The 22,265-nt window shown below is 57.1% G+C and overlaps 2 protein-coding genes across 2 annotated transcripts; both read right to left on the bottom strand.

The window, feature by feature from the left end:
- Positions 1–888: 888 nt before the first annotated feature.
- BCKDHB (branched chain keto acid dehydrogenase E1 subunit beta) lies at positions 889–21,403 on the bottom strand. Its single transcript, XM_032972696.2, has 10 exons — positions 21,293–21,403; positions 17,861–17,938; positions 17,437–17,505; positions 15,454–15,587; positions 13,625–13,780; positions 12,576–12,684; positions 11,814–11,911; positions 8,239–8,349; positions 7,699–7,785; positions 889–3,138 (listed from the first exon to the last, which is right to left on the bottom strand). Exons 2-10 carry the CDS (start codon positions 17,922–17,924, stop codon positions 2,998–3,000), a joined length of 969 nt encoding a protein of 322 aa, XP_032828587.2. The 5' UTR covers positions 17,925–17,938; positions 21,293–21,403; the 3' UTR covers positions 889–2,997.
- LOC142931108 (uncharacterized) lies at positions 8,367–11,279 on the bottom strand (the record flags this gene model as incomplete). The annotated part of the gene is made up of 1 exon (XM_076074552.1): positions 8,367–11,279. A coding segment is annotated over one exon (2,913 nt), but the record flags the coding sequence as incomplete, so codon positions are not given.
- Positions 21,404–22,265: the final 862 nt, after the last annotated feature.

Genomic DNA, 22,265 nt, shown 5'->3' with positions numbered 1-22,265 from the left:
GCTTGCAAAGAACCTGTCTTGGAGAAGTCAATGTCATGTGAGTCTACTGAATTATAAGTGATCTGCCATGGCCGAGGTGTTGGTCCTACCGTGTTTTAGGTCTGCTTTGTGTTCACGAATGCAGTCCGAAACATGTCGTTTGGTTTCTCCAATGTAACTACTACCACAGAGGCAACTTAGTTTGTAGACGCCAGGGTACTGTATGTCTGGAATCACATCTTTTACAGACGGAACCAGATCACGGATTTTATGTAATGTGTTGAATCGGACCTGGATCTTGTATTTATTCAAGATTTTGGAGATCTTTTTTGTGATCCCCGCAATGTAGTGTAAAGTGATGGTTTTGAAAGGCTCAAGAGGGTTCTTCTTCATGGTTGGAGTGATAGCTTTGCGGATTGTGTAGTCGGAGTAACCATTAGCCTTAAGAGCTTGGTGTACGTGTTTGTGTTCACTGGCTACAGTGAAGGAAAAAAGTATTTGATCCCCTGCTGATTTTGTACTTATCTGAAACCGGATTCCCACCACCATCCATCCCAGAAGAATTCCCTCATCAAGACTCTGCACCATAGAGCCCAATGCATATCCGACCAGGAACACACAGCCAGTGAAGCACGTACACCAAGCTCTTAATTAAAGTTGCACATCTAAGATGTTCAAACACCAAAGATACACCTATTGCAAGGCATCATCAAGGCTGCACGAACCACACGTACTGTGGCAAAAACTGCAAGCGAACATGCTCCGATAATAATATCTGCATTGTCTGTGAAACTGCTTGGCCCGCACGAGAGACGGCCTTCTTCATCGCCTTGTCTCAACCGCCAGTGTCAGACCAGAGAACAACGCCAAGAAGGCGAACAGCACAAAGTGGCGCGTATAAGCGAGATGCTTTTTTTCCTTCGTTACTGTTTTCATTTTATTCTATAACCCGGTAGTAACAGCAAAAAAAAACAAACACATTTTACCACACGGACACTTCCACGCCGTTCACCGCGCGACCCGAGGAATCATCGCGGGAAATGATCAAACGGAGGAAGGCACCGCAGCAAGATTGCACACACGTGGAAGGGAGAAATGTTAACATGACAAGACTCGATGTATACCGTGGCTCCAGAGCCTTCGGCAATGTCACCGAAATCCTAAGAATCCGTACGGGTGCCGTTTTTGCTGCCAGGGACGTTCGGCAAGAAACCAATCCCGAGTCTCGGGGAAATTTCTCCGAACGCAAACCTTAAGATGTTAAATTTCGATTTAAAGCTTTCGTGACTGCAAGGATTCATCTTCTTTGGTTCTTTCGGTAAAGTCACGTAGAATGAGAATAAAATAATAAAATAAAACAATAAAATTCTCACCACGTTTCGGCCACAACACAAGTAGCCGTCCTCAGGTGAAGAAACACCAAGCGCTGTCTTCTGGACAGTCATGTTTCTTCACCTGAGGACGGCTACTTGTGTTGTGGCCGAAACGTCGTGAGAATTTAATTGTTTCATTTTATTTTATTCTCATTTTACGTGACTTTACGAAAGAACCAAAGAAGATCGTAAGATGTTCCCCGGCATGACACTGTGAGGTCTTTTTGGGGTTCTTCAGACGTCACCCCCCCCTCCCCCCCAAACATTCCTAAATTGTGGTAACGTGGCCTTCAAAAGCGTTAGAAAATGCCAAAAGGCACAACTGGGATGTGAGAGTGAAACACAGAACTTAAAGTAAAACAATACATTTGTTAAATCTTTTGTAAATCAGCAAAAAATCAGGAATCATGGGAAATGATGCTGCATGGCATTTCATGTACGCATGTAGATTGAACGCTGCTGCTACTGCTGTGAATGTGCAGCAGCAGCAGGACTACGATGATGATGCATGAATGCAGAACTTCTTTCGCACCGTACGTAGCCAATCGTGCTAATCGGAGGTGACTGTGAATTACAGAGAGGAAGAGACCTTTGGCACGATGACTGAACCTTGAAGCCCTTTCCTCCCAACAACGTGGTACTACTCTATTTTACCGACCCTGGACTTGAGATGATGATGGACTGCATCAATACCCAGCGCAGGAGACTGACCTGGCCCACTCTACAATGGCGAGCGGCGAGCTCTGACCGCAAGCCAATCACGGGGCTGCAAATAGCCGAGCGGCAAGCGCAAAGGCGTCGCTGCTACGGCATCGCGAAATATGAACAGGGCTCTTAATCGGCGCCGGACATGCAAAACGCGTGACCGCGATCGGATTGACCAAGAGCCGGTAGGTTCGGTTAACCATCGCGTCACTAAGTTTCACGATTACTTTTCACAAATAACAATGCGAAATGATTCGACGATTCGAATGGGGAAGTGATTGGAGTTAGCAGCTTGGGGGCTGAAGCAGTGAAGCATCGGCCGACATTCACGGATCGGAACCCCCTCACCCCAGCGGTCCACGCGGTCGACTGCCCGCCCCTGTCGAAGTCCAGGCTTAACACCGGTTGTCTCTCTGCCCGTGACCGACTGCCTCTCTCATTAGCCTCACCATCCGCGTGCAGCGTCTCCGCGATGCGGTCGCATGGTACCGGACACAGGGCACGGAGCGGCAGTCATCGCACGTCGCGTATATTTACCCCCAAGTTCAACGAATCGGCCCAACAAGCGAGTTCGTTTGAAGCGATCGTAAAAGTCATTCAAATGAAGCAGCTTGCGTGAAATCGCAAAATTCATGCAACTTCAAAAACAAAATCCCGTGTATTTAAGATGTTTTTTTTGTTTCCCTGCCCACCGCAAAAAGTCACCCCCCCCTCCTAACACTGCTCAAAGCAATGATAAATTATAATCGTTCAACCTGCACCACGGAGGTCTCGGAATCCACCCTCCTGCTTTGCGCGACTGCTGAGCGCAATGTGAAAGGGTCTGACTTAGGCAGGCGAGACGCCCCCCCCCACGATCCTGAGAACAGCGGAGACCCGAGGGCTTTGCCCCGACCCCCCCCCCTCCCACCTCCACCTCCCCACCCCCCATCTCGGTCGCTCAATAGGCCATGAGTTTGCGGATTCCTTCGAAGCAGCGCCACTTGTCGGGGATGTAGAAGACCTCGTGGATGTGGGAGAAGGGCGTGTCGAAGCCACACACGCGGTGCACGGGCGCCTCCATGTTCAGGAAGCATTGCTCCTGCACACGCACGCACACACGCGCAGAGACACGCACACGCACGCGCAGAGACACGCAATGACACACGCGCAGACGCGCGCACACACATACACACAAGCAGAGACACGCACACGTGCAGAGACGTGCACACGCGCAGACACACACACATGCGCAGACAAGCGCACACACACACACGTTCACAAACGCAGACACGTACACACGTGCGCACGTGTACGCACGCACACACAAAGAAAAGACAAAGATCCCCCATATAGCATGAACAGACTGTTGGCGCAAGTGCCGGTAGCGAGTAGCACCTCTCATGGCCGGCACGTCCCATGAAGGGGAGGATAGCCAGCACCAAGCCCGACCGCCTTTGTCTCCCTTGCGGCGACGCTGACAACACCGCACCAGGTACTCATTTAAGACTGAGTCGATCCACGGGAGGCCGAGGTCTCGTTAAAATAATCGTCACCGGTGTTGGTGGCCGTGAGCGGGAATCGAACTCGGGTCGCCGGGTCCAACACCACGCCCGGCCGCCTTTGTCTCCCCAGTGGTGATGTTTACACACCGCACCAGGTACTGATTTAAGGCCGAGTCGACCTAGGTGGTGGCAAACACACGACTTACAGAATATTTATTTACAGCGGAGAAATCCGATGAGCTGCAAAGCTCTTTGTCACGGTCGTTCAGACTCTGTGGTCACCCGTCGGAGGCCTAGAGTGACGTAGTGGTGAACCTCTCCTCCATGAGAGTGGAGAGGGGGTGGAGGAGGGAGGATGGGGGGGGGGGAGGTGGGGGTCACCCCCACCTCCACCCCGCCCCCCCCTTCTCTTCGTGCTGGTGGGAGCCGCCTAACTCGATACGGCGCCAAATAATCCAAGAGCGGCACAGACGGGCATCAGCGATAATTGTGCTTCAACAAACAATAATAATGGCAAATCGCCTGATGGAGCCGGTTGCAATCACCCAGAGAAACGTCTCAGTGCTCAAATTGTAAATGGCGTCGGTCTACTCTCCAACACACCGGTGTGCTGAAGCGGTAACTAATTTGCCACGTTGTGTTTACGTGACCAACCTCAACTAACTGGTTGTGTCGGGTGGCGGTGGGTTAACGACGCGTTTACGTTTACGCGATCTAACCCCACCCAAAAAAAAACACCTCTATTGTTTACAAATTCCCCATAAACGGAATGCCCAAGTAACGGTCTCGCACGGCCTCGCATGCTGCCCGCATCGTCCCCTGCTGGGCCCAAGGGGACCACGCGCCACTTCCTTGTCAGCTACCAACGGCGCTCATTCCCAGGCCTCGTCCGCCCCCTCCGCCAAGGACTCCCCCCCGCCCCACCCCTCCCTCCCAACGGAGACTTTCGCGTCTCTCGTCGATTGCTCGGCGGCCCGAGCGTTCGGCGGAGGGCACTGGAAGCGGGGGGCAGCCGACTCGTCGCTCGCCGGCCGCGTTGCTTTCACTCGGCGTCAATGCGCGCTCACGGTGACCGGCAGGCCGGGGGCCACTCGGGTGGGTTTCCGTCGTGCCCGTTGTCGGACACGCTGAGCCAGCAAAGATTGGGAACTTGGGTTGGAGCCCTGGGTCTGGGTGTCTCTCTCTCTCAGGGGGTTCATAATGGCCGTGTCAGACACGCGAAGCCAGGACAACTCAGGTCCTGGGTTTGAGCCCTGGGTGACTCTCTCTCTCAGGGGGTTCATAATGGCCGTGTCAGACACGCGAAGCCAGGACAACTCAGGTCCTGGGTTTGAGCCCTGGGTGTCTCTCTCTCTCAGGGGGTTCATAATGGCCGTGTCAGACACACTGAGCCAGCACAGCTGAGGACCTAAGTTGGAGCCCTGGGTCTGGGTGTCTCTCTCTCAGGGGGTTAATAATGGCCGTGTCAGACGCACTGAGCCAGCACAGCTGAGGACCTAAGTTGGAGCCCTGGGTCTGGGTGTCTCTCTCTCTCAGGGGGTTCATAATGGCCGTGTCAGACACACTGAGCCAGCACAGCTGAGGACCTAAGTTGGAGCCCTAGGTCTGGGTGTCTCTCTCTCAGGGGGTTCATAATGGCCGTGTCAGACACACTGAGCCAGCACAGCTGAGGACCTAAGTTGGAGCCCTAGGTCTGGGTGTCTCTCTCTCAGGGGGTTCATAATGGCCGTGTCAGACACACTGAGCCAGCAGAGCTGAGGACTAAGTTGGAGCCCTAGGTCTGGGTGTCTCTCTCTCGGGGGGTTCATAATGGCCGTGTCAGACGCACTGAGCCAGCACAGCTGAGGACCTAAGTTGGAGCCCTAGGTCTGGGTGTCTCTCTCTCAGGGGGTTCATAATGGCCGTGTCAGACACACTGAGCCAGCACAGCTGAGGACCTAAGTTGGAGCCCTAGGTCTGGGTGTCTCTCTCTCAGGGGGTTCATAATGGCCGTGTCAGGCACACTGCGCTCCCAACAAGGGGACGACTCCTCCTCATCCTCACCTCGTCACAACGACGCGACCGCCACAGCAAGCGCTGGCTGTCGTACTGATCACTTGGGGACTCGTTGAGTATCTATACCACGTGAACAAACGTAACTTAAAGTTCAACTAACTGCGACAACATATAGGTTACTTTAGGGATTCGCGGGAGGGGGGGGACAAAGTTTTACATTTTCGAAAACGATTTTGTTTCTAACCCAGTTAAATTCCTGTTCAGTAAGATCCACCTTCTGCTCGATAAAGCAGGTTTTTAATTAACACTATAGCGTTAATTATTAATAAGTAAGCCAGCACACACACACACACCGATTCCATAGACAAAGATCCCCGTATAGCCTGAATAGACTGTAGGGGCAAGTGCTGTTAAGCGAGCACCTATGAAGGCCGGCACGGTCACACGAGGGGGTGGGTGTCCAACACCACGCCCGGCCGCCTTTGTCTCCCCAGTGGTGATGTTTACACACCGCACCAGGTACTGATTTAAGGCCGAGTCGACCTAGGGGTTGGCGAGGCCTAGGAATGGTTCGGATGTCAGCCGCCACTGCTGCCATCCGTAGGTAGGAATCGAATCGGTGTCGCCAGCCGTCGGCAGCGCGGTGTGCGAAGTGCTGTGCCACCATTCCCCCCGCACCACCGTTAGAACCGCCCGCCAATTCAGCGCATCCGAGCTAAAATAAAACACCGAGGCAACCCTTTTAAAAATTAAAATAACACCGTTTCCGAACGAGGGTGATGTTAACGCGTGCGACTCAATCTCATTCACGATTAACTTATTAACGGCGGTTTGTGAGCTTACCCCCCCCCCCCAGCCCCTCCCCACCACCCCTCTCATCTCACTCCACACACTCCGCTCCCATCCACGCACTCCCCTACCTATCCCCTCTCATCTCACTCCACACACTCCGCTCCCATCCACGCACTCCCCTACCTATCCCCTCTCATCTCACTCCACACACTCCGCTCCCATCCACGCACTCCCCTACCTATCCCCTCTCATCTCACTCCACACACTCCGCTCCCATCCACGCACTCCCCTACCTATCCCCTCTCATCTCACTCCACACACTCCGCTCCCATCCACGCACTCCCCTACCTATCCCCTCTCATCTCACTCCACACACTCCGCTCCCATCCACGCACTCCCCTACCTATCCCCTCTCATCTCACTCCACACACTCCGCTCCCATCCACGCACTCCCCTACCTATCCCCTCTCATCTCACTCCACACACTCCGCTCCCATCCACGCACTCCCCTACCTATCCCCTCTCATCTCACTCCACACACTCCGCTCCCATCCACGCACTCCCCTACCTATCCCCTCTCATCTCACTCCACACACTCCGCTCCCATCCACGCACTCCCCTACCTATCCCCTCTCATCTCACTCCACACACTCCGCTCCCATCCACGCACTCCCCTACGTATCCCCTCTCATCTCACTCCACACACTCCGCTCCCATCCACGCACTCCCCTACCTATCCCCTCTCATCTCACTCCACACACTCCGCTCCCATCCCCGCACTCCCCTACCTATCCCCTCTCATCTCAGCAGCGGTCATCTCACAGGGAGAGACCGGTCCCCAACACGGGAACGTGGAATGTCCGGCACGAGCTCAAGAAGGTCCGGTGATGCGCCGTGGTCTGCGCGGTAGCTGCTGTCGATCGCGGTGCGGCTCTGCCACCTCGTGGCCGCACTGAGCCCTGCGGTTCGTGGCCACCGCCGAGGTATACAGAACTTATTTTGCGTGCGCGCGTGTGTGTGGAATATGAACATGTATGCGTGTAGAAATTCATAAACCTGTATCTGGGACATCGGTGTATTAATACAGGTTTCGCTCGCACTATGCGGGTCCGGTTTCCGGTCCCGTGCCGTCTATGGGTCTCTACGCAACTCTGTGGATCTCTACGCAGCTCTGTGCGTGTCTGTGATCTCCCAGTGACTGCCGCCACTGCGACGAAGCTCCTCATCTCAACGGGGGGGCCCCCCCTTTGCCAGCTGACGTAACGAAGCCCTAGAGCGCGTCCAGCGACGATGTCGCCGCTCGTCACCGCGGAGGGACGCGGGGATGGCGTGGGTGGGGGGAGGGGAGGAGCACGGGTGGCACCGCTCACCTGCACCGTGGTGGCGATCTCCGCCGCGAATCCGCTGGTGTATGGAGCCTCGTGCGCCACGAGCAGCCGGCCCGTCTTCACCACGGACTGCGGGGACACGCGGCACGCCCTCACCACACTGTGCCGACATCGCTACCGCTCTCCCACTACCGTCAGGGCTGGCGAGCAGCATCTCTCAAATTCTCACCGCAGCCACCACCACCAACGCCACCACCACCACCACCACCGCCGCTGACACCACCACCACTACCACCAACGCCACCACCACCAACGCCACCACCACCAACGCCACCACCACCACCAATGCCAAGGCTGCCACCCTCGCCACCACCGCCACCGCCAAGGCTGGGGGTCTGCCCCTTGATCGCGACGTTTCACACGTGTCAAATGCACGGCCCTGTTGTTCAATCCACTGGCGGATGACGGCACCTCCCGTGCCGATGCCGCTCGTGCGGCTGGCTTGACCGTACTTCACCACGCCGCCCAATGCCTGGTCAAGTATGGCGCTTCCCCCCCCCCGTCTCAGCGGGGTTCCCCTACCTCGCACACGGTCGCCATGTCCCAGGGCAGGATGGTCTGCAGGTCGATGAGTTCACACGACACGCCGAGCTTCTCCTGGGCCATGGCGGCCACCTCCCGCAGCACGTGCACCTGCACGACGGCGCGGGTCACGCGGGGGTCACGCGGGGGTCACGCGCGGGACTACGCGGTCCACGCACGCGGCGCTGTGCTGCAGTGAAGTCGCGTCGTTCCGCGCGGGCGACGCGGCCGCACCTCCCGCTCGCACCGCTCACACCGCTCACACCGCTCGCACCGCTCGCACCGCTCGCACCGCTCGCACCGCTCGCACCGCTCGCACCGCTCGCACCGCTCGCACCGCTCGCACCGCTCGCACCGCTCGCACCGCTCGCACCGCTCGCACCGCTCACACCGCTCGCGCCGCTCACACCGCTCGCACCGCTCGCACCGCTCGCACCGCTCGCACCGCTCGCCCCGCTCGCACCGCTCACACCGCTCACACGGCTCACTCCGCTCGCACCGCTCACACCGCTCACACCGCTCACACCGCTCACACCGCTCACACCGCTCACACCGCTCACACCGCTCGCACCGCTCGCACCGCTCGCACCGCTCGCACCGCTCGCACCGCTCGCACCGCTCGCACCGCTCACACCGCTCACACCGCTCACACCGCTCACACCGCTCACACCGCTCACACCGCTCACACCGCTCGCACCGCTCGCACCGCTCGCACCGCTCGCACCGCTCGCACCGCTCGCACCGCTCGCACCGCTCACACCGCTCACACCGCTCACACCGCTCACACCGCTCACACGGCTCACACGGCTCACACCGCTCACACCGCTCACACCGCTCACACCGCTCACACCGCTCACACCGCTCACACCGCTCACACCGCTCACACCGCTCACACCGCTCACACCGCTCACACCGCTCGCCCCGCTCACACCGCTCACACCGCTCACACCGCTCACACCACTCACACCGCTCACACCGCTCACACGGCTCACACGGCTCACACCGCTCACACCGCTCACACCGCTCACACCACTCACACCACTCACACCACTCACACCACTCACACCACTCACACCACTCACACCACTCACACCACTCACACCACTCACACCACTCACACCACTCACACCACTCACACCACTCACACCACTCACACCACTCACACCACTCACACCGCTCGCACCGCTCACACCACTCACACCACTCACACCACTCACACCACTCACACCACTCACACCACTCACACCGCTCGCACCGCTCGCACCACTCACACCACTCACACCGCTCGCACCGCTCGCACCGCTCACACCACTCACACCACTCACACCACTCACACCACTCACACCACTCACACCACTCACACCACTCACACCACTCACACCACTCACACCACTCACACCACTCACACCACTCACACCACTCACACCACTCACACCACTCACACCGCTCACACCGCTCGCACCACTCACACCACTCACTCCGCTCGCACCACTCACACCACTCACACCACTCACACCACTCACACCACTCACACCACTCACACCACTCACACCACTCACACCACTCACACCACTCACACCACTCACACCACTCACACCACTCACACCACTCACACCGCTCACACCGCTCGCACCACTCACACCGCTCACACCGCTCACACCGCTCACACGGCTCACTCCGCTCACACCGCTCACACCGCTCACACGGCTCACACCGCTCGCCCCGCTCACACCGCTCACACCGCTCACACCGCTCACACGGCTCACACGGCTCACACCGCTCACACCGCTCACACCGCTCACACCGCTCACACCACTCACACCACTCACACCACTCACACCACTCACACCACTCACACCACTCACACCACTCACACCACTCACACCACTCACACCACTCACACCACTCACACCGCTCGCACCGCTCACACCACTCACACCACTCACACCACTCACACCACTCACACCACTCACACCACTCGCACCACTCGCACCGCTCGCACCACTCACACCACTCACACCGCTCGCACCGCTCGCACCGCTCACACCACTCACACCACTCACACCACTCACACCACTCACACCACTCACACCACTCACACCACTCACACCACTCACACCACTCACACCACTCACACCACTCACACCACTCACACCACTCACACCACTCACACCGCTCGCACCACTCACACCACTCACTCCGCTCGCACCACTCACACCACTCACACCACTCACACCACTCACACCACTCACACCACTCACACCACTCACACCACTCACACCACTCACACCACTCACACCACTCACACCACTCACACCACTCACACCACTCACACCACTCACACCACTCACACCGCTCGCACCACTCACACCACTCACACCACTCACACCGCTCGCACCACTCACACCACTCACACCGCTCACACCGCTCACACGGCTCACTCCGCTCACACCACTCACACCACTCACACCACTCACACCACTCACACCACTCACACCACTCACACCACTCACACCACTCACACCACTCACACCACTCACACCACTCACACCACTCACACCGCTCACACCGCTCGCACCACTCACACCACTCACACCACTCACACCACTCACACCACTCACACCACTCACACCACTCACACCACTCACACCACTCACACCACTCACACCACTCACACCGCTCACACCGCTCACACCGCTCGCACCGCTCACACCACTCACACCACTCACACCACTCACACCACTCACACCACTCACACCGCTCACACCGCTCGCACCACTCACACCACTCACACCACTCACACCACTCACACCACTCACACCACTCACACCACTCACACCACTCACACCACTCACACCACTCACACCACTCACACCACTCACACCGCTCACACCGCTCACACCGCTCGCACCGCTCACACCACTCACACCGCTCACACCGCTCACACCACTCACACCACTCACACCACTCACACCACTCACACCACTCACACCACTCACACCACTCACACCACTCACACCACTCACACCACTCACACCACTCACACCACTCACACCACTCACACCACTCACACCACTCACACCACTCACACCACTCACACCACTCACACCACTCACACCACTCACACCACTCACACCACTCGCACCGCTCGCACCGCTCGCACCGCTCGCACCGCTCACACCGCTCACACCACTCACACCACTCACACCACTCACACCACTCACACCACTCACACCACTCACACCACTCACACCACTCACACCACTCACACCACTCACACCACTCACACCACTCACACCACTCACACCACTCACACCACTCACACCGCTCACTCCGCTCACACCACTCACACCACTCACACCGCTCACTCCGCTCACACCACTCACACCACTCACACCACTCACACCACTCACACCACTCACACCGCTCGCACCGCTCACACCGCTCACTCCGCTCACACCGCTCACACCACTCACACCACTCACACCACTCACACCACTCACACCACTCACACCGCTCGCACCGCTCACACCGCTCACTCCGCTCACACCGCTCACACCGCTCACTCCGCTCACCTGCGTGCCCCACCCGAGCAGCGTGGCGTCGCTGCCCTCCTGCAGCACCTCGGCCTGGGACAGTGGCAGCTCGTAGGGCCCCACTGGCACCTGCTCCACTGCCCACGGCAACAACAACAACAACACCACCAAAGACAGACACAGATCCCCTGTATAGGCAACATCTTCCCGCTGGCGAATTGCTGCTGGGAGAAGGTGTACACAAGCGCCTGCAGGTCCCTGTTGGCACAGATGATGGTGGTGATGGAGCTGGTGATGGAGCTGGTGATGGGGGGGGGGGGGGTGATGTTATTAATTCATTCATTCAGGAAAGCCTCATTGAGCCTCAAGACTCGTTCTCAGGAGGGTCCTGCATTGTGGCGTTTGACCAATTCCTTTCGGAAATAATTTTTATGTATACAAAGACAAAGATCCCCCGTGTAGCCTTACCAGACTGTTGGGGCAAGTGCTGTTAGCGAGCACCTACGAAGGCCGGCAACGGCACACGAGGCGAGTGGGGTGGGTGGCGAGGACCACGCCTGGCCAATCTTTGCCTCTCTAGTGGCGATGTTAATGCACACCGCGCCTTTCCTTTAAAACTAATTTCTCAACAAGTGCCTTCTTGTATTTAGTTTGTTGTCCTTCACCCGCACCTCTGACGACACTCGCTCTACGTGGCTTACAAGTACGGGGAGGGGGGTGGGGGAGGAGGGATGATGGGGGGGGGTGGGGTGAGCCTCCCTGTCTCTCTTTTCTCACTCTCCCGGGCACCGGGCCACTCACCTGCGGCTCGGTACAGAACCTTCGGCTCAAAGAAGATGCACGGGTTCTGGTCGTTGATGCAGGACAGCAGCAGCCCCTTGGCTTGAATGGGCCCCCTCGGAATAACCACCTGTAGAAGACAAAGACAAAGATTCCCCTGTGTAGCCTTACCAGACTTTTGGGGCCAACTGCTGTTAGAGAGTAGCACCTATTGATGCAGGCAGGGCGCACGAGAGGGGGTCGTTGGCCAGTACCACACCCGGCCACCTTTGTCTTCCCAGTGCCGATGTTTTACACACCGCATCAGGTCCTCGTATGAGGCCGAGTCAACCTAGGGCAGGCCCATGACCGGTTTGGATAATCGTCACTGGTGTTGGCCGTGAGCGGGATTCGAACGGCTGCAAAACAAACAAGCACGCAGACATAGTCATATAACACACGTAGCTGGGTAGGTATGTAGGTCGCCGAGCATGTCGTCGGGTGTGTAGCCGAGTGCGGAGTTATCTGGGTATGTATCAAAGTGAACAGGTAGCCGAGGAATCCGAGAGCAGGATAGGCAGCTGACAGGGTGTGCATCCGAGAGGATAGCCTGGCGTGCAGGTGCGCGTGCAGCCGAGAGGGTAGCTGAGTGGGTGTGTCGCTGAGAGGGTAGCCGAGTGGGTAGGCGTGTGGGTGGGCATGTAGCCTAATGGGCGTGCAGCCTAGTGGGCGTGCAGCCGAGAGGGTAGCCGAGTGCGTGTGTAGCTGACAGGGCAGCCGAGTTGGTGTGCCTCCGAGAGGATAGCCTGGCGTGCAGGTGGGCGTGCAGCCGAGAGGGTAGCCGAGTGGGTGTGTAGCTGAGAGGGTAGTCAGTGGGTAGGCATGCGGATGGGCATGTAGCCAAGTGGGCGTGCAGCCGAGCGGGCGTGCAGCCGAGAGGGTAGCCGTGCGGGTGTGTGGCTTAGAGCGTAGCCGAGTGGGTAGGCGTGCAGGTGGGCATGTAACCCAAATGGGTTGTGCAGCCGAGAGGGAGTGCAGCGGAGTGCACGTGTAGCCGAGTGGGTAGGCGTGCGGGTGGGCGTGCGGGCGACCTTGATGCCGGGCACGTGAGCGAAGAAGGCCTCGGGGCTCTGCGAGTGGTAGAGCGCGCCGTGACCCACGCAGCCCCAGGGCGCACGCACCGTGAGCCCCCCGCAGTTGAACATGTTCCCGGAGCGGTAGCGGTACTTGGCGGCCTCGTTCACGATCTTCGGCGGGGGGTGCGGGGAGGGCGGGGGGTAAATCAACCATCGCCGTCACCGTCGTCATCGCTCACATCCCTCTCAACACCGCCGTCATCCGTTGACATCATCGCCAATCGGAGGCAGGCGGATTGTTGCATCGCGTGACCGTGAGAGATGGCCCCAACTCCGGCAGGCACCCATCCAGCAGTGGATATTTAATGCACGGTGATGATGACGATGAAAACTATTTGGTTCATTTTACCGGGTAAGGCTCACTGAGCTACATAGGCTCTATTTCAGAAGCGACCTGACCACAAATGACAGCGAAGTGGCTTATGTAGAGCGGCCACCTCCTGCAGGTGGCCGCTATGAAGCGCACGTTGATTCGAGGGGAAAACCGGAGGACCTCGAGAAAAATCCACGCCGCGGCAGGGAGAGAGACACGCGAACCCCAAATATACAGCAGCAGCAGGCGTCAGAGTCGGCATCGAACCCACGGCCTCCTGCGTACCAGGCGAGCGAGATAACATCCCGCCACCTTGGAGGCCCCTCAAACTGCTGGTCCGCAGATTAATGTCGATAATACGCGTAACTTCTCTTATCCCCCCTGCTAACCCCCGGATAAATCGGAGGAATCAGTGTGGAGATCAACTCGGGGCAACGGCGGTCGCAATGATAGGAGAGCACATCTCAAGGGTCTCAAGCCTCTCACGCAGGAGGGTGCTGCGTCGACGCAATTGGCAAAACTCTCTCACCGTTTGAATCGGCGTTTCGCACGCGAGAGGAAACCGGAGCGTCCCTGAGAATGCCCGTGCATGGCCGGAGGTGGGTGGGTGGGTGGATGGCGGAAAAACACTCAAAATGATTCCGCACGGATGGGTTTACGAATCCGCTCGCGGCACGGCCGCCTCCGGGTCTCCTTGCAGCGCAGCGGAGAGGGGCCTCGCAAAGTGCGACGATCGCCGTACGGTCCGCCATCCCCGCTACGAACAACCCCAGATCCAGTGGCGTCGCAACGACATTCATCAGCTCAAGGAGGTGCGGCAATCGGTCTGGTGTGGCCCCAAACATTTGATTTGTCTCGCACGGTCGCGACTAGATGCTATTATTATATATTGCGGCTCCTCTTGCCCAATCACCATCGTGACGCTCACGGTCTCGCACGTTTAACGCTGTCGGGCGCTCCGTCTTCACAAAATAAGTATTGTTGTTTTATTTTTTTGATTTAAAGCTTTCGTGACTGCAGTAATTCATATTATTAGTTCTTTCGGTAAAGTCACATATATTTTATTATTTTATTGTTTCCCTTCAACGTGACTTTACCGAAAGAACTAAGAATAAGTATTGTTGTTCTTTGACAATGTTGTTGGAAACAGATCTCAATGGGGGTTGTCAAGGGGCCCCCAAACTCGTAGCTTTGGCCACCAGGGGGTGCCAAGGCCCCCACGCTCGTTACGCTACTGGCCGGATCCCGTGCATGACCCCGCCACCACGACCAAGACCCCCCAACCCCCCGTGTAGCCTTAACAGACTGTTGGGGCAAGTGCTGTTAGCGAGCAGCGCCTATGAAGGCCGGCACGGCAAACGAGGGGCTGGGTGGCCGACACCACGCCCGGCCACCCACCGAAACAACAACCGCCATTCGCCACTAACACACACGCGCACACAAATGCTGCGAGAGCCACGCCCACGCTCGCCTGGTCGAACGCCGGGAAGATGTAGTCGGCAAACTGGATTTCGGCGATGGCGGTAGCTCCAGTGACGGCCATGCCGATGGCGAAGCCCACGATGCCTTGCTCACACAGCGGCGTGTTGAACACGCGGTCCTTGCCTGCAAAGCGCCGCGAAGACTTCATACAAAATATGCACTCTTGTAATGAAATAGCCTCAACGCATCGCTCAGTGACGCTGTGTTTGTGGCCTTGAAAGAAAAAAATCTTATATAAGAGGCGACGTTTCGGGCAATGGCCTGACTTCGGAACATGTGATGTTTTTTCCATGTGTTATGAAGAAGGGCCAATTGGCCGAAACGTCGTCTATTTATATATTGTTTTCGTCATTTAAGGCCACACAGTGTTACTGAGGAACGTGTTGAGTTGTCCTGGATCCAAGCAACAGTCGGCTGGACCACGTCACGGTCGATTTCTGTCGCTCGGCTGGTGCTCTTGTTAGCTGTGCTTGTGCACCACTGCCAACGCAGGAGCGCCGAATATTTATTCCTGCATCGAAATTAATCCACCTGGAGGATCTCTTGAGCGGGAGCGTCTTCGTCGTCGTAAAGGGCGTCCTGAGCGTCCATTGTGAGACACGGGCACGCACACTGCGAGCACGTGATGACGCGTGTACGACTCCCAGAGTGGTGGGGCGGGATCAGGGTCCAGGGCGGGGTCGGGGTTGGGGGCGGGGACAGGGTTGGGGGTGGAGTCGAGGGTGGGGTTGGGGGTGGGGTCGAGGATGGGGTGGGGGTGGGGTCGAGGGTGGGGTCAGGGTTGGGGGCGGGGTCAGGGTTGGAGGTGGGGTCGAGAGTGGGGTTGGGGGTGGGGTCGAGGGTGTGGTCAGGGTCGGGGGTGGGTTCAAGGATGGAGTGGGGGGTGGGGTCGAGGGTGGGGTCGGGTTGGGGGTGGAGTCGAGGGCGGGGTCGAGGGCGGGGTCAGGGTTGGGGTTGAAGGTGGGTTTGGGGTTAGGGGTGGGATCGAAGGCAGGGTCAGGGATAGGGCGGGGTCGATGGCGGGGTTAGCGGTGGGGTTGAGGGCGGGGTCAGGGTTGGGGGTGGGGTTGAGGGCAGGGTCAGGGTTGGGGGTGGGGTCGAGGGTGGGGTTGGGGGTGGGGTCGAGGATGGGGTGGGGGTGGGGTCGAGGGTGGGGTCAGGGTTGGGGGCGGGGTCAGGGTTGGAGGTGGGGTCGAGAGTGGGGTTGGGGGTGGGGTCGAGGGTGTGGTCAGGGTCGGGGGTGGGTTCAAGGATGGAGTGGGGGGTGGGGTCGAGGGTGGGGTCGGGTTGGGGGTGGAGTCGAGGGCGGGGTCGAGGGCGGGGTCAGGGTTGGGGTTGAAGGTGGGTTTGGGGTTAGGGGTGGGATCGAAGGCAGGGTCAGGGATAGGGCGGGGTCGATGGCGGGGTTAGCGGTGGGGTTGAGGGCGGGGTCAGGGTTGGGGGTGGGGTTGAGGGCAGGGTCAGGGTTGGGGGTGGGGTCGAAGGTGGGTTTGGGGTGGGATCGGGGTAGGGTCGAGGGCGGTCGAGGGCGGGGTCAAGGGCAGGGTCAGGGTTGGGGGTGGGGTCGAAGGCAGGGTCAGGGATAGGGCGGGGTCGAGGGCGGGGTTAGCGGTGGGGTTGAGGGTGGGGTCAGGGTTGGGGGTGGGGTTGAGGGCAGGGTCAGGGTTGGGGGTGGGGTCGAAGGTGGGTTTGGGGTGGGATCGGGGTAGGGTCGAGGGCGGTCGAGGGCGGGGTCAAGGGCAGGGTCAGGGTTGGGGGTGGGGTCGAAGGCAGGGTCAGGGATAGGGCGGGGTCGAGGGCGGGGTTAGCGGTGGGATTGAGGGCGGGGTCAGGGTTGGGGGTGGGGTTGAGGGCGGGGTCAGGGTTGGGGGTGGGGTTGAGGGCAGGGTCAGGGTTGGGGGCGGGGTCGAGAGCGGGGTTGGGGGCGGGGTCGAGGGCAGCGGCGGAGTTGGGGGCGGGGCCAAACCCTCACCGTATTTGTCGAGAAGCCCGACTGTGCAGCGGAATACTCCTCCAAACGAGACGTCCTCTCCAAACACCACTAGGAGCACAGACAAAGACAAATATACCCCACATCGCCTAAACAGACTCTTGGGGAAAGCGCTGTTGGCCAGTAGCACCTATGAAGGCCAACACGGCACACACGGCACCAGGTACTCATTTAAGGCTGAGTCGATCCAGGGGGGCCTGGGACAAATTCAAGTAATCGCCACTGGTGTTAGCCGCCAAATGGTATTTAGGGGTTAACATAACTTCCAAAAGCCGCAGAAATAGGTTCACAAACCTACTTGCCGTAGTGGCATAGGCTGCGAGGGGGTGGGCCACCACCAAGCCCAGGGCTGCACAGCCACACCTGGAAACCTACTTGCTGCACTGCACCGCTGCGGAGTGCTTACCGGCAGATGGGTCGTTGGCAAGAGAGTCATCGATGGCACTGTTTACGGATTGGAAGAGATTCATCTTCTGAGTTTCTCCTGCAAAACAAGAGAGGTAAATAAAGTGAGACACACAGGTGGCAAGGAATGCATGGTGCCATCACATCACACGTGTTCCGTGCCAGCGTGTGGGTTCCGCAGTGGCGAGATGTTAACTCCCTCGCCTGGTACACGGGCGGTCGTGGGTTAGATCCTTACCCTGAAGCCTGCTGTATATTTGGAGTTCGCGCGTCTCTCTCCCCTCATGGTCGCGTGGCTTTTTCTCTGGGTCCTTTGGTTTTTCCCTCCACATTTGTAAACGTGCGTTTAGAGTCTTGATTTGAAGCTTTCGTGACTGCAGGAATCCATACGTCTCGATCGCAACACAAGCGGTCGTCCTCAGGCGGAAAAAAATATAATCCAGCAGTGGAACTGCTGGACCAGTGCCACTGCTGGATTATACTTTTTCCGCCTGAGGACGACCGCTTGTGTTGGGATCGAAACGTCGTGATTTATTTCATTTTATACCTACGTGACTTTAACGAAAGAACCAAAGAGTATGCGTTTAGAGTACTTGGCTGCTATAAATGTCCACGTGATAAGCCACTTCCGTTGAGCTATCATTTGTTGTGACCAGGTCGCTTCTGAAAAAAGGGCTATGTAGCTCAGTGGGTCTCACCTGGTAAAAGAAAAAAGAGATCGGTTTAGTTTTGCAGTTTATACATCAGCATGCCCTCTGCTTCGATCGAGCAGAGAGCATCTGGTAAAGGAAAAAACGTGCGGTCGTAGCTGCTGCCACTGTTTGCACAGCGAAGCGAGCCTTTGGCTGGCAGCGATGGAAACAATCATGGCACGCGGTCAATTTGTCCCGTCAAGGTCAGCAGCCTATCGTGAAATGTCGCAGAAAAATATAAATAACACGGGGGGGGCGGTTTCACATCGTTGGACGCACGGTTCGTACACATTAAAGACATGAGCAACCGTTAGCACGATCTCGAAGAGGATGTTTACTGGGGCAACCAATTAGCGCCGTGATGCAGATACAAATCGTATGCTAATGTTTTACCCTTTCTGCCAATACAACAGAGACTATAATGCTCTGATACATGCATCGCCTTTGTACTGTTCGCATTTTTGCGTTCTTGGTCTAACACTGGTTGAGACTAGGCCCGAAAGAAGGCGGTCTCTGGTGTGGACCAATCAGTTTCAAAGGCAATGCATCATATCCTACCAGAGTATGTGTTGTGTTTGCATGTTTACCACAAGTAAGTTTGGTTAATGCAGACATGATTCCTTGCAAAAGGTATCTGTTTAGTGTTTGAACATCTTCACACAGCTGTTTTATTGCCAGAAAGGGTAAAACCTATTCTTATAACTGGCTACAAATCCGTTTGTTCACCTTTTCTGATACTGGAGAAACGCTCACGAAATACCGTACTCAAAATTGACTTTAACACCGACGCTGGGACTGTGATGGGGCAAACGATTTAATGTATTTTTCCAAACCAGTGGCCTACTCCAGAAACGAGCCATATTTACTAAAACTATAATTACCTTAAAAATGACACCCACGTGTATTTTTTTAGGATGCATTTTCTTTAATTGTAGTTGACCGTGACGTTAACTCGCTTGTGCACGTGCCGACAGGGGGGGGGGGGGGCAAATTTCACGAGCCACGCGCACGTGGACGGTCCATCCGTTCCTCCCAGCCAGCCAGCCAGCCAAACTTGTATTCGTATATACACAGCCCTGTCTCTCTCCACCTTCCCCTTGCCTTCTCTGTACCGTATAACTTATGTTGGTGTCTCGCTCTGTCCGTTTCTCTCTCCCCTCTCTCCGCTGCACCTCACCCGCTTCTCCTCGCCCTATCTCCCGAAAACGGTGCTCCTGAATGCAAGGCCCGCGGGCCACTGACGGCCCCTGGGTTGGCCTTTAGTGAGGCCCCTGACGCACCCCATGATCATGCGGCTGTCAAAAACCCACCAATGGTTTCAAATGCGTGGCGGGCCCTCACACTGACGATGCCCACCTGTCACAATCACTTATCAGTGCCCTAACTTATGAAAGACCAATTCAGACCTTGTAGGTCACCCCGTGCCCCTTATAAATCTCAACGTTCATCCTACAAAGGGAGAAACACAAACACAAATGGTTTTGCCCGTCTTAAAACGGCTGTATGCCGTACGCACCTGAAAACTCAATTCCCCTGTACAATAATAGAGTGTTGAAGCATATGGGTTGAAGGGTATGGATGATGTCTTATCGGCGAAAGTGTGGGCGGCCTACCCCCCCCCCATCTAAAAATGAGTGAAGAACATTGAGAGACAGTGCATGATGAAGCTAGTGCAGGGCCTGGAGCACATGTTATAAATAAAAACTAAAAATAAATATTAAAGCACGCATTTTTTTTTAACTTGCATAGCAAAGTAATTGTATTTATTAATTTGCTATACAGCCAGATGATACGACAAATCTCTCACCTTAAACACCCAATCGTTCATAAAAGTTGAAGGCAGTATAGTACTACAGTGATAGAGCAAGTGCAGAATCAATGAACCTGAATTGATAGCTTGAAAGCATTTAGCGGGGGGCCCTTGAAAGTGCGGGGCCCGTAGCATTTGTAGCTACTTTTGCTACTATCACAGCCACTGCTGTGATAGTGTCGCTTACATTATCAACCACGGTACCAGATTCCGATCCGTCTCATCGCCTATCAACACGAAGCGTTTTGACGCCGCGAAGGTAACGTGACGTCAAAACGCACCCGGCCACCCCCCGCATTTAAAAACATCGCCATGACGTCACAACGCACCTGTCAACCCGTGCCGCGCCGTGACGTCACGCCGCCGCGAACCTTTCGAGTCTAAGGAGAGTTGCTGGGTGCGTGGGGGGTGCGTGGGGGGGAGGGGGCGTGGGGGGGGTGAGTGGGGGGGGGGGGTGGCTGAGTGGGGGGGGTTGAGTGGGGGGGTGCGTTGGGGGTGCGTGGGGGGGGTGTGGGGGGGTGCGTGGGGGGGGGGGTGGGTTGAGTGGGGGGGTGAGTGGGGGGGTGCGTGGGGAGGGGTGCGTGAGTGGGGGGGGTTGAGTGGGGGGGTGCGGGGGGGTGCGTGGGGGGGGGTGTGGGGGGGTGCGTGGGGGGGGGGGGTTGAGTGGGGGGTGAGTGGGGGGGGTGCGTGGGGGGGGGGTGCCTGGGAGGGGGTGCGTGGGGTGGGGTGCGTGGGGGGTGCGTGGCGGGGGGGGGCCGTGGCGGGGGGGTGCGTGGGGGGGTGCGTGGGGGGGGTGGGGGTGCGTGGGGAGAGGTGCGGTGGGGGGGTGCGTGGGGCGGGGGGTGCAGCAGCGACAGCGCCCGCCACGCGTCTGGCCACAGCGCATCAGCGAGACGCGCCACCGAGGGGCCCCGAACCGCCGTGTGCTCACCGTACTGAGTCGGTGCAGGGTCCGCCACGAACGTGAAGTGAGCGGCGCCTCTGCGCGGCCCGCACGATGAGGTCGCGGCGGCGGCGGCGGCGGCCCCGCGGCGCGCAGCCCCGCAGAGCCTCGCCGATGACGCAACGCGAGCGCCAAAGCCGCCATCGTTTTGCGACTCCCTCCCCCTCGTCGATTTTCTGAGTGACGCCCCCACCACCACCACCTCGTCGATTCCTTCGCGAACGCGACGGCGTTGCCACGCGAGCCAGGGGAGGGAGGGATCGATCCGCTGATTACGAGGCTCGGCGCGCGTCGATTTCGCTGAATCGATTTGGTCTTCCGGTGTAGATGTGGGCGTGTTCTTTTTAATTGGTCGTAGTGCCACGCGTTCTAGAAGAGGCGCTCGCGCTCACCGATGGAATCTTTCTCTCGGAGGAATCCGATGAGCTGTAAAGCTCTTTTTGACACATATTGTCCACGAAGACTTTTTTATAAATGTTTTCTCTCACATCAGAGTGCAGCGCCACATTAAATACGCACTACAATGACAATAGTTTAAAGCGATTTGAAGCATGTTTTATTTTTTTGGGGGTAGGGGGGGTCAAAAATCGTCCAAAATCGCGTCCACGTCATTTATGGACGGCCCCCAAAGCTAAATTATGTTTTACTTCGCAGTTAAAGCCGACTGAGCTATTAACTTGTTTTTCAGAAGCGACCTGGCCACATATGATAGCTCACAAAAGTAAGTGGCTTAAAATCTGGAAATGTACAGCAGCAAAATCTTGATTTATCCTGGAGGAATCTGATGAGCTGTAAAGATATTGTTTCACACATGCAACACCAGTTATATATATATTTTTTTTTACTTTAAACGTACGTTTTGTAGCTAGTGCAATAAATCAAACTCGTGGGTTAGACCGCCTGGTACTTTAACGGCCAAAAACAGGTCCCTGCAGGGTGGGCTGGTAGGAACATTGGAATT

This window comes from Petromyzon marinus, chromosome 49 (assembly GCF_048934315.1).
Source record: "Petromyzon marinus isolate PM22_M1 ecotype Great Lakes invasive population chromosome 49, UKy_Petmar_22M1.pri1.0, whole genome shotgun sequence".
NCBI classification, from domain to species: Eukaryota; Metazoa; Chordata; class Hyperoartia; order Petromyzontiformes; family Petromyzontidae; genus Petromyzon; species Petromyzon marinus.
Note: the sequence above shows the minus strand (reverse complement) of the source record. Positions and strands in the feature narration are given on the sequence as shown.

What these genes read in the sequence shown, in the direction of transcription:
- BCKDHB (XM_032972696.2), bottom strand. Translation starts at nt 17,924, where the DNA reads ATGAATCTCTTCCAATCCGTAAACAGTGCCATCGATGACTCTCTTGCC. An exon ending in CGGGCTTCTCGACAAATACG is followed by an intron (nt 15,588 to 17,436) that starts GTGAGGGTTTGG and finishes GGCGCTTTGCAG; the next exon opens with GCAAGGACCGCGTGTTCAAC. An exon ending in CTCACGTGCCCGGCATCAAG is followed by an intron (nt 12,685 to 13,624) that starts GTCGCCCGCACG and finishes TGTCTTCTACAG; the next exon opens with GTGGTTATTCCGAGGGGGCC.